We start from the raw sequence: 14,790 nt of genomic DNA, 5'->3' as shown, positions 1-14,790 counted from the left end.
TCTGAAGTCGAGCTCGTCACGGATCTCTGTGGTGTTGAATTTTGCATGCACTACCGCCGCAGTTTTTGGCGTTGGCGAATGATCAGATTTTCAGTGGAATCGGGCGTGGCTCGGTCGTCTGTAACATCATCGACGCTAACAAACGAGGTACGTGTTTGTTGCTCAGTTCAGCTGTGCTGAAGCGTTTCAGGATAGCCACTACCAGAAATCGCCGCATCTCTACTGGATCCTGGAGGCAGTGTTTTTTTATAACGGCGTGCTGCGGTTTCTCTTCTGCCAAAAATTTTTCTTGCTTTGCTTGGCGATTATTCTGCATCGGGCGCATGGCGCGCCCCCTATTGTTTTGTATCTAAGATGATTGTCCTTCTGCTGAAACGTGACGCCATTATCTCGCCGCTTTCTTGCTGCCGAGGTTGCTCAGTGGCGCAAGCGCCGGGCTTTCGAGCTATATAAGACCGTCCACCAGGTACAAGCTTTCCTCACTTAACCCCAATCCTCCACACCTCCACTAGACATGAAGAAACGATCTCTACTATCCCGAATCACCGCTTATGAGCTCTGGACCTTATTCAGACGAACTCATCCGCGAACCGCACACGTTATCTTACGAATGGAGGTGCGTTAACTCGACCGTCTGTCTCTTCACTACCCTAACGATTCCTTTTTCCGCAGCGCTAGCACAGGCGGCGTTGAGCACCATATCGAGGCGAGCGCTGTTCTGAACGAACATTTCCAGGGCGGCAAGCCGGTGATTCCTGCACAACGGCAGGAGGTACGGCCGGATGTCCTGCCTCGAGTAGCCGGAGGAGGTAGTCGACGCACTAACCGTGCTGACCGCAGGTGCCTCGACTCTATATGCTTCTCAGGCCATGGTGGCATGTCTAGGAGCGACGTAGGGAGGCATGGAGGTGGCCGATGTTCAGCATCATTCCCGGGATCAGCTACGCTCTGCATCAATGCGACCCCATCATCGAGTTCCGCAGTCGCAGGGTCTCATCCAACCCGAAGGCCGAATCCCACCTCCATGTAGCTGCTCTTCGCGCCTCGTCTTCGCTGTCGGATCGGATCACTGGCAGGCAATCAAGGAGGATCCTACTACTCCACGAACCCACACCGATATCAGTCGCATCGCAGCCGCCCGCTGGCGTGCTCTCCCTGAGGACTCGGAGGAGCGCAAATATTACAAGCATCGCGCGGCACTCGAAAGTGAAGCCCACCGTCAGAAGTATCCCGGTTACAAGTGCCAACCTGGATCCCGAAAGGACAAGCGAGCGAAGCGCAATACGAGCCGTAAGACCAATCATAGGAGGTTCGAGAGGATATTGCGCGCGGCAGCTGGCAATCTGTTGGGTTCGACGTTCGGCAATTCTTGAAGATCGATGTTGGTTGGTTCTGTCCACTCTGTATCTTCTCCTTGTACCTGGAGAAGATGTTCGTCTCGGTATCGGTTCAATCCGCTCTGTAACGTGCATCTTGTGCGTTGGAGAAGGTGTTTGCCTCGGTATTGGTTCTATCCACTCTGTAACGGTCGTGTTATATGTTGGAGAAGATGTGCGTCCCGGTGTTGGTTCTATCCACTCTGTAACCCGCTGTGTACCTCACAGCTTTGTTTCCATGTTGGTTCTATCCACTCTGTAATTTGAGCTCTGTACTAGTCTACTTGAAATTCACACCTGTAGACGAGTTTGTGTTTCTTAGCAATGGAATTTCGGTTGCTCAACAATATAAGCCTAAAGTCCGTCTTCCATAATTCTGAGAAAAGTCTGTGCATATGAGCCTTGTTCTACTCCACGAACGACTTCGACATCAACACGGTGCACGGAAGGCTATAGAATCAGTGACACTTGTTGCATCCTTCGAGTTCGGCTGGTGCCGCCCTTTAGTATGACTTTGAGCCCCTCTGTGTTTTGCTCTTTGTACTGTTTATTGCCGAAGATCCATGGTTTTGTCCTATCTCACTGACGCACAGAATAGATAGATCATGGATGCCTGAGGCATCCGAGTCCATGATCTGACAATCACACTGATGCAATCTTCGCCAGCGCAAGTGGGAGATTCTCGCCGGCCGTTCCTTCTCTACGCAAAGCACCACGAAACCTTTTTCATTCTCACAGTTGGCAGATCCCGCCAGCTTGAGCATGCGGTGAACTTATCTACGTCATCCGCCGGGTGGTTGGGCAGCATGCTAGAGGTGAGTGCCTTGCCCGTGCACACCATCTTCGAGAGCATCCCGCGAGGAGCAAAACTGAACCACAGGCTCGGGTGCTTGGCAGTGCTGTGGCGTTTCCCCAGTCATTCACGGTTCCCGAGAGGTTCCAGGCTAAACGCAAGAGGGAAACAGCAATGCTGTGCCCCGACGTATGGACGTCATTAATTGCAACGCGCAGTGTCGTGTCGACACGAGTGCACTGTTTGATGTTGCTGGTTCACCGCAAAAGCGGTCTGACGACACTTTTGGCTGTTTCTTGAGGTCGATGGGGACGTACTGTTGTTCCGGGGTGGTCTGCACGAAGGCACTGATGCGCCCGATTGGTGACTCGCGAAGCCGGTCCTGGCAGGGCGCCTGTGCGGCAACTGTCGTCCTTGACAGATACGAATGAGTTTTAGACCCGGTTACCACTGGCAGCCGGCTGCGCGCTGGCAGGTCACCGCCTGGGCATATCGGCCCAAGAAACTTGGTCCCAGTGCTCCGTCCGTGCTTGTACTGGACGAGATACGAGAACCCACAGGGGTAACTGAGCTCGTCTTGCGTTCTACGTCGTAACTCGTGCTGCTGCCCTCCAGCTAGACTGTCACCTCACTTGCACCAACTTGTAGCCATGGCTATCTCCTGGTTTACACGTGTCGCCTGCTTGCTGCGTCACGGCAGCATACGTATGTCCACTCTTCGTATCTCGCCCGGTCCAATTATCCTCACGCCTCTCTTCGGATACGTAGCCCATCTCGTACTGGCTCTCGCCTTCATCCAACCAGTTCTCGCATCGGTCAATTTTGACCAGTGCTTCGCCGCCATCCAGAGCGGATCCTACGGACAAGATGGTGGGACCGACAATCACGGAAATCCTGTTCCCGTTGAAAATGCCACTGCCATCACATACTCGCTGTGTTTATCAGCGTGTGGTTCGGACCAGGAGCCTTTTAGTTGGTCGACTTTTTCGCAGCAGTTCAGTGCATGGCTGCTCCCTTACCTCGCACTCGTATCTCAGCTTCCGTTCGGCGCGAAGCACAGACTGGGAAACCTCACGTCTGTCTACCTGACTGTGGGGTCGCCTACTCTTGCCGCGTATTCCCTGGCCCTTACCGTATTGAACGGGCGGTGGGTCGCTGGTCGGTTTTCCAGGATAGCATATCCAAATGCCCAGAAAGCTGCTCGCATTCTTGGCAGTCTGCAGCAAGCCCAGCTTCGTATCTCTTACGATGACGCTCTTCTCTCCTCCCTCGTCGTTCTGCATGAGAACAATGCGTGGTGGGACGAGCTCGCCGATGCCCTCGATTACACGCACACGTGGTCCATCGCTGCCCTCACCCAGATTGTCTGGGTCGTCGCCGCCTACGTATTCACCGTGGTGCAGTCGCTGACTGACATCAACAGTAACATCAATTCCAACGGGCAAGGCGTCGGCTCTGTATGGTTATGGCTTCTGCCCATTGTTGGAGGGTGGCTGCAGCTGTCCCCGAAATGTGACACTGTGAGATTACGCCGCGCATTCGACAAGACAAACCCTCTTCCGTTTGTTACTACTCCTACAGGAGAGGTAGTCAAGGTATCGAGCATAACGGATGAAAGAGCCTTGTCAATTGACAGCTATGCAGACGGATTCGTCCGTGACGGGCATTGGTTAGCATCGGTGACCCGCGACCAAGAGCTTAGCGCACCTATCTTTAACTATGCACGCTTCCTCCCTTGGGTGCAGCGCGTCGAGGACGTCGCAGCTGCTTTTCGGGCAGCGGCGATGAGGGCCAAGAACCATATTCCCGTCTCTGGGCAGCTGTGGACGCTGTCGGAGGACGGAAGCATTCACAGAAACAACAGAACAGGCACTCTCGCGCAGGTGATGGCCTACACCGAACCGCCCGTGTACATGCGAAGGTCTCACTGGGGCCAGGGCGTGTTCACGCGGATGTTTATCGCGTCCGTGCTGGCGCTCTCGCTGCAGTGGGGCACGACGGGTGCGGCTGTCATCGTCGTCTGGTTCACACCGACGATTGGACTGGGCTGTCGCTCGGGCGCGTACCTTATCTACGGGATAGTGTCGACCATGGTCTGGCTCATCCTCATCACCTCAAGCGCACTAGCGCACCACGCGTCGCCGCGCTCGTACCACGCAAGCAGCCCTCTAGCCAACATGCGTTCCGTGCGCCTCGCGGGCATGCTCGCCATCGCGCTCCGCCGCGTCGGCAAGACGCTCGCGTTCATGAACGCCGTGTGGATCGTGCTCGCGTGCGTGTTCCAGTTCAGCAACGTGTTCGACCGGTGCTACTGCAACAGCAGCGTTACCGGGCTCGGGCGCAATGCCTACGACGTCCTCGTGAACACCGAGACCGACCTGGTGCGGATGCGGCTCGCGTGGGCGGCGGGCGTCGCGTTGGCATCTTTTGTCGCTCTTGCGTTCTCGTTCTTTGTGAATTTGATCAAAGATCCGGAGGACGAAGGGTGGTTTAGTGTGTGAGCCTGACGGCGGGCTGGCAGCGTCTTGGACCTCAGAAGTTGTGTGCTATAGTTATGTCGAGCTTGTGTTAATTGCTATCATACGTACTAATACCGTGTGTTCATGCTACTGTATACCATCGCATCGCTGCATTACCTTGGGGTTGTTTATATAATATATATATTTTGTATCATATCAGTTGTGTGCTCTGGCGTACTACGGTGCGATAGTCATGTGGTTGAGGCAGGTCGCGATGAGCGCATTGAGAACAATGGTAGGAGCGTGAATTGGGATGTGAGTAGCATCACTCCCATACACAGGGGGGTGATGGCCTGGCGCTCCGAGTCAGATGCATTGATATTGCCCCACGGGTGAAGGGGTGTTCTTGTGGAACGAGAGACAGCAGCAGGGTTGTAGCATCATTATGTTGGCCTATATGGATTCATGAGATGACCATTACTATCTGCGTGTCTATTGAGTGGAGAGACTCACCGCTGAGCACTTGCGCAGTAACCATCTATCCCATCGCTCTCACCTGAGGAGACCACGTTGAAATGCGAGACACTCAGTTCTGCGTGACCTAGGATTCAAAGATCCGATACTCGTTGACAACACATACAACATTCCAACTTGAGTCCTATCCAAGAAGATCGTCAAGGAAATCTTGCATTCCCTCCTTCTCCGTCCTCTCCGGCTTCGGTTGATCAGTGGGCAGGGGAGGAGCTTCCACATAGACTCGTTCTACTCCTGAAATAAGATCATGGAAAAACTCCTGCATGATCTCACATACCTTGAGTCCTAACCCGACTGACCAGCTGTGTCGGCTTCCCGCGCTGTTTCTCGGTCTGAGCACGGAAGCGCGACTTGAGTTCTATACCAAGTGAGCATGCAGCGGAATACTGCGAGTGCAGACAGAGACACCTACCCCATGTTGCCTCTGCCGCTGCCTTCTCGCGATTCATCTTTTCCAGTTCAGCATCCCAGTCGACTTTCTGTACACGTCCCTTCTTCGACTGAGCATTATGTACGCGAGGCCCGATGTGTGAGAGGCTGGTGTCTACGTCCTCATCTTCCACTGGGGGTGGTGCAACGCTGGGCCCTGGCGAGTGTCTCTGGCGCTCGAGAAACGCCGACAGGTCGACTTCTGGCTCTACCACTTCCTCTCCTACGTTAAAACCAAATCCCCATTAGAACGACTAGGATCTCAGGCACGACCATGAATATAACTTCACCTTCCGAGTCGAGCTCAGGCTGTGGCTCGACATATCGGTCGGCATTGGATCCTAGCTGCCGCCGCGCGTACCTCTTCTCCTGCTCCTCCTGTTCCTCCGCGTCTACTTCAGTTTGCTCCTCACCCTCTAGAACGAGTCGGTGGCCCCATTCCGCTGGACGACCTCGCCCTCGTCCTCGTCCTCGGGCGCGGAGGTATTTCCCTAAACCACCACGCGACTTTCCCCTTCCTCGCGCCCTGGTCGCTGGGGTGGAAGAACTTGGTGCCTGGGTGTCGTCCATTGGATGTATTGCTGCGAATGAGGAAGTGTGAAGGTACTTAGTTATGCGGCGGCACTGGCACGAAGTATAGCTGATTAGATTAGATTAGCAATGCCGCAGTTGGGCGCTTAACTATCATACTCGTCATTCCGTTGAACAACTTGCGTGAAAGTATTTGAACCGACAATTTGTCTACGTTGCTCTGCATTCAGTTGCAGAGATTCGATGTCTCCGAGATGAAAGTTTTTTTTTACCGTGGTCCTGCGGCAGTGATGGAATGAATGGTCTTAACGTGCGTTCGCAATCTATACAATGTGCTTTCACGGCTGGTCGTTCTTATTTTTATGTTTCGCAGCTAAATCCCATCGCCAAGCGGGCGATTTGATTGCTGACTCGGGAGCAGCTTGACACTATCGCCTGTAATACTCTGGGCACTGCGTGTGGTTCTGGTCTTTCTGCACTCGTGCAGGCATTGACGGATGAATCAAACCACGGATCGCTGTGCACCCTTGCATACCCGTGGATGCATTGGCCATTGACCTCTATATCAGGGAAAAGTGCTGGTGATGGTACACTAACTTCAGTAGTTCTGACCTTCATGAGTAACATGGATACACAAGCTCGCTCCCTCAAGGCTCCGAGTCGTGATTCCTCGCTAATGTGTTACAGATAATTCAGTCGCTCAGCGACCGTGACATTGCGCGTAACGTAGGTGTGCTGAACGGTACAACAACGTGTGAAGATAATACTGTCCATGCTAATCGCTCTCGATAGTGTCCGTGCCGACCGCCCTGCGGTGGTCGTGCGATGCCTCCTCCCTCAATTAGAGTCCATTAAACTACTCGGAAGTCCGATGTCAAAGAACCGCGCGGAGAGCGCTTGCGCGAACGAAAGTGTTTGAAGGTCAACGAGCTCGTATCGTGGATATGATGTGCCGGGAAATGGTCGCTGGGACCCTACAAAGAGCGGGTTATTGGCTGAGAGGTGAGTGATACTTCGTTCACGTACCTGTCGCGCCCTTAGGCGACGACGCACCAGGGGTTGCCGCAGTAGGCATACCCCTCCTTGGCAGACTCGGTGGGGGTTTCTGTGTTGGGTACGATCTCCTCAGCGACGCTGATGGCGGAGGCAACGGTGAAGGCGTCCATTACAGATGGGGAGAATGCGAATGTAAATGCAAGTGTGGTTTGAATGCGAAGGGAGAGAGGAGACGAAGCTAGCGTCTGGAGCGAGTGGACTTCGTTTCTGGCCAGCAGAGAGATATGGCTTGCTCTTTATACTGCTATGGCGGCTGTGCGCGCGCAGCTAATTGTGCAGTGCGAAGCGTCCTGACAGGTGGTTACATGGAACGGCGTTGGACTTAAACATCCGTGTTTGAGTAACGTTCCCGCCTGCCTTTGCAACGGACGTCAACAGACAATAGCTCGCTCCGTGTCATCCCCCACGGTGAAGTATATCTGTCTCTGGATCTCGGGTGATACGAGGCTATCGGTGCGCTGATCTGAAGCAATGTGACTTGTTGTGTGCTCCGAGTATCCCAGGCGTATCCATCGTGCTGCGTACACCTTCGTATCGCGGCCTCTCCGCAAATGCTGACCATTCAGTTCTTGCTCGAGCGGTGCAGGTAGCGACCAAGTGGACAATCGCTCTGGAGTGCAACACGCAGCTCCGCCTTGCCCGAGCTGTGCCAAACGCTGCAAATGCTTCAGGTATCGAAAATACGACCCAGATCGAATCGTCGAACAAAGAGTACGGACCTTGTAGGACATTAAGTCCAGGTGCGTCCTGTCATGTTCACCGGTCAACCTCCTTGGGATGTACTGTGTCCGATTGAATTGCATCACTTCCCCCTCCTCGATGGTTCTCACGTGATCGAGATGTAGAACAATAGCAAGCATCTCCGAATCGCCCTCGCGGACTCTGCTTAGACTCTGCTTATCGCCGCGCTCGCACATGCTAATTGTGTGCGCGAGGAACCGTGTCACGTCGGTGCGCAAAGTTGCTCTCCGCCCGCCATTCCCGATCACTCTTCGGCGTCACTTGCGGTCGGTTCGTGTGGTGCTATTGTTATGCCCAGGATGCGGCAGGCATGCCTTCTGAAAGTCTCAGTCTCAAATGCTCTAGCAGTTATCTACTCTCGACAGCACCATGACTTGACCACCAACATTTCATGACCACCACGAGCACACCTCTTCCCCACTCCTATTGCTGCAGGAGGAACTTGCACGCCGATCCGTGTCTGAGGTGGAGCATGACCGACCGATGTTCTCTTGTTCGCTATCTTCGCTATCTCCCCCTATATCTACGCAGCAGTACGCCCCCGTGCGAGGCACATACTCAATCGCTACTGAACTTCTGTCGGCGGTATACATGGCAGTATTCGTTGTCTGGCTGCAACGTACGCGTTGGATAGGCCTCACCTGGAGGAGCTGGGTCTATGTAGGTACGTCTCACGTTCCGGAAATACAGGACATATATCATAACCTCCGTGCAGAGTTTGTGTGCAGACGGACGTAAGTATCGCCTGGGCGTAACCCTCTCCATGGGCGCTTCACACGCCAATGCCAGGAACGTTTCTGCGACTCGCACCGGTTGATCTTTCCCCTGTTCGAGCTGTGAAACTTGATGAGGTGTGAGCGCCGGGTTCTCGAGCTCTGGAAGCTCTGGAAGCTCTTCGAGCTCCTTGAACTTGAGCCCGAATACATCGTGGATATAAATTGTGACCGTTGCAGAGTAGAATATGTTTTTAATGAAGTCGTGGGACGGAGAATTCGAAGTTCAGTGTTTGCCGTTACGGTTGCCCTGACAATTCAAGATGTGTAAGGCGCCGTAGGTGTCGGCTAGATCCGAGTGTGCTTACTCTGATTGGTCGGTGTGTTGTGCTGCATATTGTCCACCGTCTAAGCAACTCTCCATCCAACAAACTCAGCAGTGCTCCTCGCCACCACCAACGACGACGACAAACCTTTCGACATCATTCAAGGCATTCTCCCGACGCTTCGATCTCTCCGTTCCTCGTTGCCTGCCTTTCCAACCATTCGCAACGGACTTGGCGACTCACTCTCTCGACTGGGGTGATTCTCTTCCAGGATAATCTTCACTCGTAACGATGGCCTTTAATCAAGTGACTGCAACCTCCTTGACGCCCTCACGACCCGCCCCTGCCGCTCCAATACGGCGAGGAACCGATATCCAAAATGTGCTTGCTGCTTCCGGATATACCTCGTCTTTCTCGGTTGGGACATCCTCACCTTCTGGCTCTTCCTACGCCTCGTCATATTCAGGCATAGGAGGGTCCCCCAATCGCAACTCAGACATGAGCTCGCATTCGAACACCGTGAGGGTCGGGTATGTCTCGATCAAGGAGGATGGTGTCATCAGCTGGCTATGGAGACCGAAGTGGTTGATCCTGAAGGAGCAGACGCTTACGATCCATAAGAATGAGGTGAGCTCGGGCATTTTGATTTACTTGTACAGTATGCGGCGCGCGATTTATAGGGCATCGGGCGCCTCGGTCTCCATGAGGATCTTTTTGTCCTTCTCTGTAGATATAAGAGCTCATTAACAGCATCTTCGGTGTACGTCGACAGACCTTTATACACGTCTATCCACGTACAGCAGACGCGTCCGGGATACATCTCTCTCTATTGAGGTTGTACCGCCAAACGCCATCTTCTTCTCCGCCTGTGGCAATAATTTGCAGGAGATGACGAGATGAAATCGATAGCCTGAAACTGACTTAATTTCCATACCTACTAGACCACAGTGCAATACCAAAGTCTCATAAACCTTGGTGACATCGCGAATATCGAGCGAACGGACCTGAAGCCCTACTGTCTACTCTTGGAGACGAAGGACAAGCGCATATTTTTCTCACTTAAGAATGACGAGGAACTCTACGGTTGGCAGGATGACATCTATTCGCGAAGTCCGTTGATGGGCGTCAGCAATCCCACAAATTTCGTACACAAGGTACACGTTGGGTTCGACCCGGTTTCAGGGGCCTTCACGGTACGTGCCCCAGTCAAATGTATAGAAAAACATATTTTGATCTAGGACCTTCTATACTGTACGCAGGGTTTGCCTGACGCATGGAGCAAGCTGCTCACCAAGTCAGCGATCACGCGCGAAGACTACGCAAAGGACCCCCAAGCGGTGCTGGAAGTGCTGGAATTTTACACAGATCACAAAAAGCGGGAGATAGAAGAGATGGGCGACTTTGGCGGCACGTTGTCTCCGCGCTCGACGAGCGGCACGAGCGCGTCGACCCTCGTTGGCTCGACGTACTCAAGCACAAGCACACTTACCCCGTACTCCGACACGACCAGTGCGCCACGGTTTAATGCCGGAACAGGACTCGGCGGAGCTGGCATGAACAAGATGTCCCCGCTGACCGACACCCGGCCACAGGCAAAGCGACAAGACTCCGCGCCAGCAACTATGAATGGGACCGACACCGTCACAGGCATCAACGGTGTACAGATGTCGTCCAGCGCCGCACTCGCCCGGGCCGCGGAGCTGGTGAACGGGTCGCACGCCCAGCATGCGAACACCATTTCGGCCGCACAGGCGAATCCCGCTCTCCGCCCGACTATCCCACCCATGTCCGCAGGGTCCCTCCAGGCGTCACGGCCTGCACCTGCACGGCCCCTTCTCACCGCTAACCGCCCCGCCCCGCCGGCGCCGCACGGCGGCCTGCCGAAGCCTCCGCTCCCCGACCACACACCCTCGTCCGCCGACCTCCGTGCGCGCGCCAGGGCGCTTGGGCCACCAACGGATACACAGACAGCAAAGCCGCCAAGCCTTCAGAAGGACCTGTCTGGCGAGTCGTCGGATAAGACGCGACCTAACATCGCGCAGACCAAGACGGCGCCTGCGACTACGCTACCTATCTCGCAGTCCACTAGTGGGTCTGGTGCGACGGCAGCAATTAAGCCTCTGCAGCCGATGAAGAAGCCGTCGGCGCCGAAGGAACCTGCAGTCACCGTCACTCCGCCTGAGGAGAGGGGTGGCGGGGTGGCGGCGGCTGCGGCGGCGCTCGAGAAACCGAAGGAGAAGGAGAAGCGCATCAGCACGATGAACGAGGTACAGATCATGGAGAAGTTGCGTAGTGTTGTAAGTGAGGACGATCCGAAGACAATGTACAGTAAGATTCGCAAGGTTGGGCAGGGGTGAGTGGCCTTATCTGATCGGTGTGGGAAGGCAAGCCTAATAGGACGTGCGCAGTGCATCCGGGCATGTGTATGTCGCGAAGACGCTTGCAACTGGGAAGAAGGTCGCTATTAAGGAGATGGACCTGTCGAATCAGCCGCGGAAAGAGCTTATCGTTAACGAGATCCTGGTCATGAAGGAGTCGCAGCACCCGAATATTGTGAACTTCCTTGAAGCTTATCTAGTCAAGAGCAATGAGCTTTGGGTGGTGATGGAGTATATGGAAGGTGGTGCGTTGACTGATATCATAGAGAACAACACCTTGGAGGAGGATCAGATCTCGAGTATCTCTTTTGAGGTTGGAGTTAGCTTCATTTCGTGTTATGGCAAACTCACCTTCTTTGCGTAGACCTGCAAGGGGTTGGGACACCTGCATAGCCAGCACATCATCCATCGCGACATCAAGTCTGATAATGTCCTCCTAGATGCTCAGGGTCATGTCAAGATTAGTATGTCCTACACCTACTGCGTGCTCAATCTATGCTAATCGCGTGGTTCGCAGCTGACTTCGGCTTCTGTGCGAAGCTCACCGACCAGAAGTCGAAGCGTGCCACGATGGTGGGCACACCGTACTGGATGGCCCCAGAAGTCGTTAAGCAGAAAGAGTACGGCGCCAAGGTGGACATCTGGTCACTCGGTATCATGGCGATTGAAATGATCGAGAACGAACCTCCGTATCTGGATGAGGAACCGTTGAAGGCGCTGTACCTCATTGCGACTAACGGGACGCCAACGTTGAAGAAGCCTGAGGCGTTGAGTCGGGAGCTGAAGGGCTTCTTGAGCGTGTGTCTATGCGTAGATGTGAAAAGCAGGGCCACTGCTGACGAACTGCTGGAGGTGAGTTACACGATTGTCGTGTTGACGCCCACGTTCGCGCTGACATCTTCGATGCAGCACGAGTTCCTGAAGAAGGCATGCGCGCTGTCGGGTCTCGCGCCTCTCCTGCGGTTCAGGACGAAGCAGTCGTCATGATTTCTCCGTTATATTCTCTGGACCATCTGGTGATGCTGCGTGGCTCGTCCCTTTGGCTCACTCGTCACACTCCTTCTCCTCCGCATGTATCTCTCGCTCCCACATGTTCATCTTCCGTCCAGTATCTATTAACTCGACTAAGCGCCATCCCTCTCCTTTCTATTATCCTTCAGTTGCACCGTTGGAAATCCCGTACTGTACTTTTCTGTCTTCTAGACGCGTATTTGAAGGCCTATTGTTGTACATAGTAGGCGTGCACATATATGTATGAGGGATATGTTGAGGAATATCGGTTCATTACTAGAAGTCAAGATCACCGTTAACTTGGTAGGATCGGAGCCATAATCGGCAAGACGTCAATGTCGTTGAGAAAGACTTGAAGCCCGATATTATTTTTTCCTGAATGATTCGCTCCCTTCAGAATGACTTCTTATCCTTCACAATTATGGACGAGGCGAAAGATACAAGTCGTTCTGCAGTCGGTCCAAATGTTCCATGATCTTACCGCAGGGCGGCCGGTGATAGCTATAAATCTGAGATCTCATGGCAAACAAGGGACAAACAGCCGATGTGGCTGCTGCGAACTTCATCGACTCGTTAACACCGCCATCGTCAGCGAGCGAACGGCCTCGCTCATCGGGCACCAGTCTTCATGATCATTCCAGCGATCTTGCTCTGATGATGCAAACAGCTAGCCTGTACGCCGGTACCATCCCGCTCTCGGGAAAGCAGCCTGTCGCGCCCGCGGATTCAGTCCGGGCGTCGGTGAGCCATCTACTGTCGCGGGCGTGCGCTGTGCCGTGCAAGAAGGCTGCGGAGGCGTTCACTGAGCTCGTACAGCCGCTCTCGCGGTTCCCGCTATGTCTTGAAATGTTATGGCCGCTCCTGAACAGTCATGCACCAGTCAGTCTACGTCATATTCGTGCTTAACCTTAACTCATGATCTTCATTGTTATAGCCTGCGCAACGGATACTTGCCTCTTATATATTGTACTCACTATATGCACCGCATCCATTTATTCTTAATCCGTTCAAGGGCGTCTTGTTCGCGGCTTTCTGCAGGGAGCGCGAGCTTGCGAGACAGGTCGCGAACGCGGGAGGTATCAGCGAAAACGAGCAGCTCGTCTGGGTGCTATGGAAGATCTTAAAGGGTGATGGGCAGGATGTGAGCATCTCGTCCGCTTGTTAGTGCTGTGCCCACCGATTCATGTCACGCAGATCGATCCGTTTTCTCCAAGCACTCTAGCACGATCGCCCTTGCCGCCACAGCTCAGAGCAACGAATCTGTATCTCGATGAAGAGACACGTCCCAAGTTCGATCCGTACGTTGCAGCGCAGTCTTCTCGTGTCCGCCGTTCATTCAGCCTGTTATCAGCTTCGGAGATTCAGCTTCGGACAATACGGGGCCCACGCCAGCGGATGTGACGTCATCGACCCAGGCTGCGCCGGACGTGGCCGTCTCCAGGGAGCGAGAAGAAGAAACGAAGAAGCTCTCCGATGCAATGACATTGCTGTTGGCCGCGCGCAACCGCGTTTTGACCATTTCAGAACAACGCGTACGTATTTTCATATTCTTGATTTTTTTTGCGCTGATTGTCTACCCATTCCTCAGATGTTGATCCCCCTCATTCCGCAACTGACGTCTCCGCCGGTCATCACTTCGGTTGACCTCCTCTCCGTAATAATGAACAACCCGACGCTGGCCCAGCCTCTCTTGACGGCGCTCCTGGCTCTGCCTCCGTCATCCACTAACGGCTATGGTCCTGGTATTTATCTGGACGTATTGCAGCACCTCCCGCCGACCTTACCCTCCTTCGATCTGCTCGGGCGGCTTCTCCGTGATCCCACTGCTGTGCCCGATGTCACTACTGGCGGGACGACGACGATTGCCGACCTTGTTCGAACAGAGGTACTGGGCTGGTTCATCCACGAGTGCATCGTTTGGCTTGATAAGGCCGAGCAAGAAGAGCGCGAGGGTGCCATTAGCGATGACCGCTTCGCGAAGGGCGTTCAACACGTAAGTCTTTCCCTACTATCGTGACTGGCATGTTGTCCTTCAGGCTGATCGCGTCCATCCTCGACGCAGCTTTGCCGCTTCTACAGCTCCTTGATCAAGCACTCGATCGTCGATACCGGGTCGGATGCGGACTCGGCGGAGATGGCGCACTTCGCGCTGCGCAACTCGCGCTTCGAGGACGCGACCGCCCTGTATCGCGTGCTCGCGCTAGGCAAGTTCTGACTGACGACCTCGCTCAAGTTTGACGACTGTATCATTTGCACCTTAAGTTTTATAGCTATCGGATTTTTGCGCTTACTCATTACTGTACATGTACTCCGCGCAACGCTGAGAGTTAATACTGTGCTCGCTTTCGGGTGGATCGTTGTAGATTCTATGTTGCGCTGTTGACCTTTAGCCCTTGGACCGTAGGTGTATGCCCTAACCTACTACTGACTGATTATGTACATC

The 14,790-nt window shown here is 54.0% G+C and overlaps 6 protein-coding genes across 6 annotated transcripts; 4 read left to right on the top strand and 2 right to left on the bottom strand.

Moving 5' to 3' along the window:
• Positions 1 to 551: 551 nt before the first annotated feature.
• Positions 552 to 1,373, top strand: SCP_1002880 (hypothetical protein; the record flags this gene model as incomplete). Its single annotated transcript, XM_027762153.1, has 3 exons — positions 552 to 616; positions 673 to 772; positions 984 to 1,373. The coding sequence occupies 3 exons, from the start codon at positions 552 to 554 to the stop codon at positions 1,371 to 1,373; spliced, it is 555 nt and encodes a 184-aa protein (XP_027617954.1).
• A 1,446-nt stretch (positions 1,374 to 2,819) lies between these two features.
• SCP_1002870 (hypothetical protein) lies at positions 2,820 to 4,670 on the top strand (the record flags this gene model as incomplete). Its single annotated transcript, XM_027762152.1, has 2 exons — positions 2,820 to 2,874; positions 2,938 to 4,670. The coding sequence occupies 2 exons, from the start codon at positions 2,820 to 2,822 to the stop codon at positions 4,668 to 4,670; spliced, it is 1,788 nt and encodes a 595-aa protein (XP_027617953.1).
• Positions 4,671 to 5,286: 616 nt separating this feature from the next.
• On the bottom strand, positions 5,287 to 6,161 carry SCP_1002860 (predicted protein; the record flags this gene model as incomplete). The annotated part of the gene is made up of 4 exons (XM_027762151.1): positions 5,287 to 5,390; positions 5,440 to 5,520; positions 5,575 to 5,814; positions 5,882 to 6,161. 4 exons carry the CDS (start codon positions 6,159 to 6,161, stop codon positions 5,287 to 5,289), a joined length of 705 nt encoding a protein of 234 aa, XP_027617952.1.
• A 1,388-nt stretch (positions 6,162 to 7,549) lies between these two features.
• SCP_1002850 (hypothetical protein) lies at positions 7,550 to 8,095 on the bottom strand (the record flags this gene model as incomplete). Its single annotated transcript, XM_027762150.1, has 2 exons — positions 7,550 to 7,834; positions 7,898 to 8,095. The coding sequence occupies 2 exons, from the start codon at positions 8,093 to 8,095 to the stop codon at positions 7,550 to 7,552; spliced, it is 483 nt and encodes a 160-aa protein (XP_027617951.1).
• A 1,154-nt stretch (positions 8,096 to 9,249) lies between these two features.
• Positions 9,250 to 12,323, top strand: SCP_1002840 (Pkinase-domain-containing protein; the record flags this gene model as incomplete). The annotated part of the gene is made up of 7 exons (XM_027762149.1): positions 9,250 to 9,585; positions 9,900 to 10,151; positions 10,218 to 11,311; positions 11,367 to 11,649; positions 11,701 to 11,800; positions 11,854 to 12,188; positions 12,246 to 12,323. 7 exons carry the CDS (start codon positions 9,250 to 9,252, stop codon positions 12,321 to 12,323), a joined length of 2,478 nt encoding a protein of 825 aa, XP_027617950.1.
• Positions 12,324 to 12,866: 543 nt separating this feature from the next.
• Positions 12,867 to 14,562, top strand: SCP_1002830 (hypothetical protein; the record flags this gene model as incomplete). Its single annotated transcript, XM_027762148.1, has 6 exons — positions 12,867 to 13,226; positions 13,282 to 13,488; positions 13,542 to 13,645; positions 13,699 to 13,879; positions 13,936 to 14,340; positions 14,410 to 14,562. 6 exons carry the CDS (start codon positions 12,867 to 12,869, stop codon positions 14,560 to 14,562), a joined length of 1,410 nt encoding a protein of 469 aa, XP_027617949.1.
• Between the last annotated feature and the right edge of the window lie 228 nt (positions 14,563 to 14,790).

This window comes from Sparassis crispa (assembly GCF_003851025.1).
Source record: "Sparassis crispa DNA, contig_000009F, whole genome shotgun sequence".
Lineage (NCBI taxonomy): Eukaryota > Fungi > Basidiomycota > Agaricomycetes > Polyporales > Sparassidaceae > Sparassis > Sparassis crispa.
This window is presented reverse-complemented; position numbering and strand designations above follow the sequence as displayed.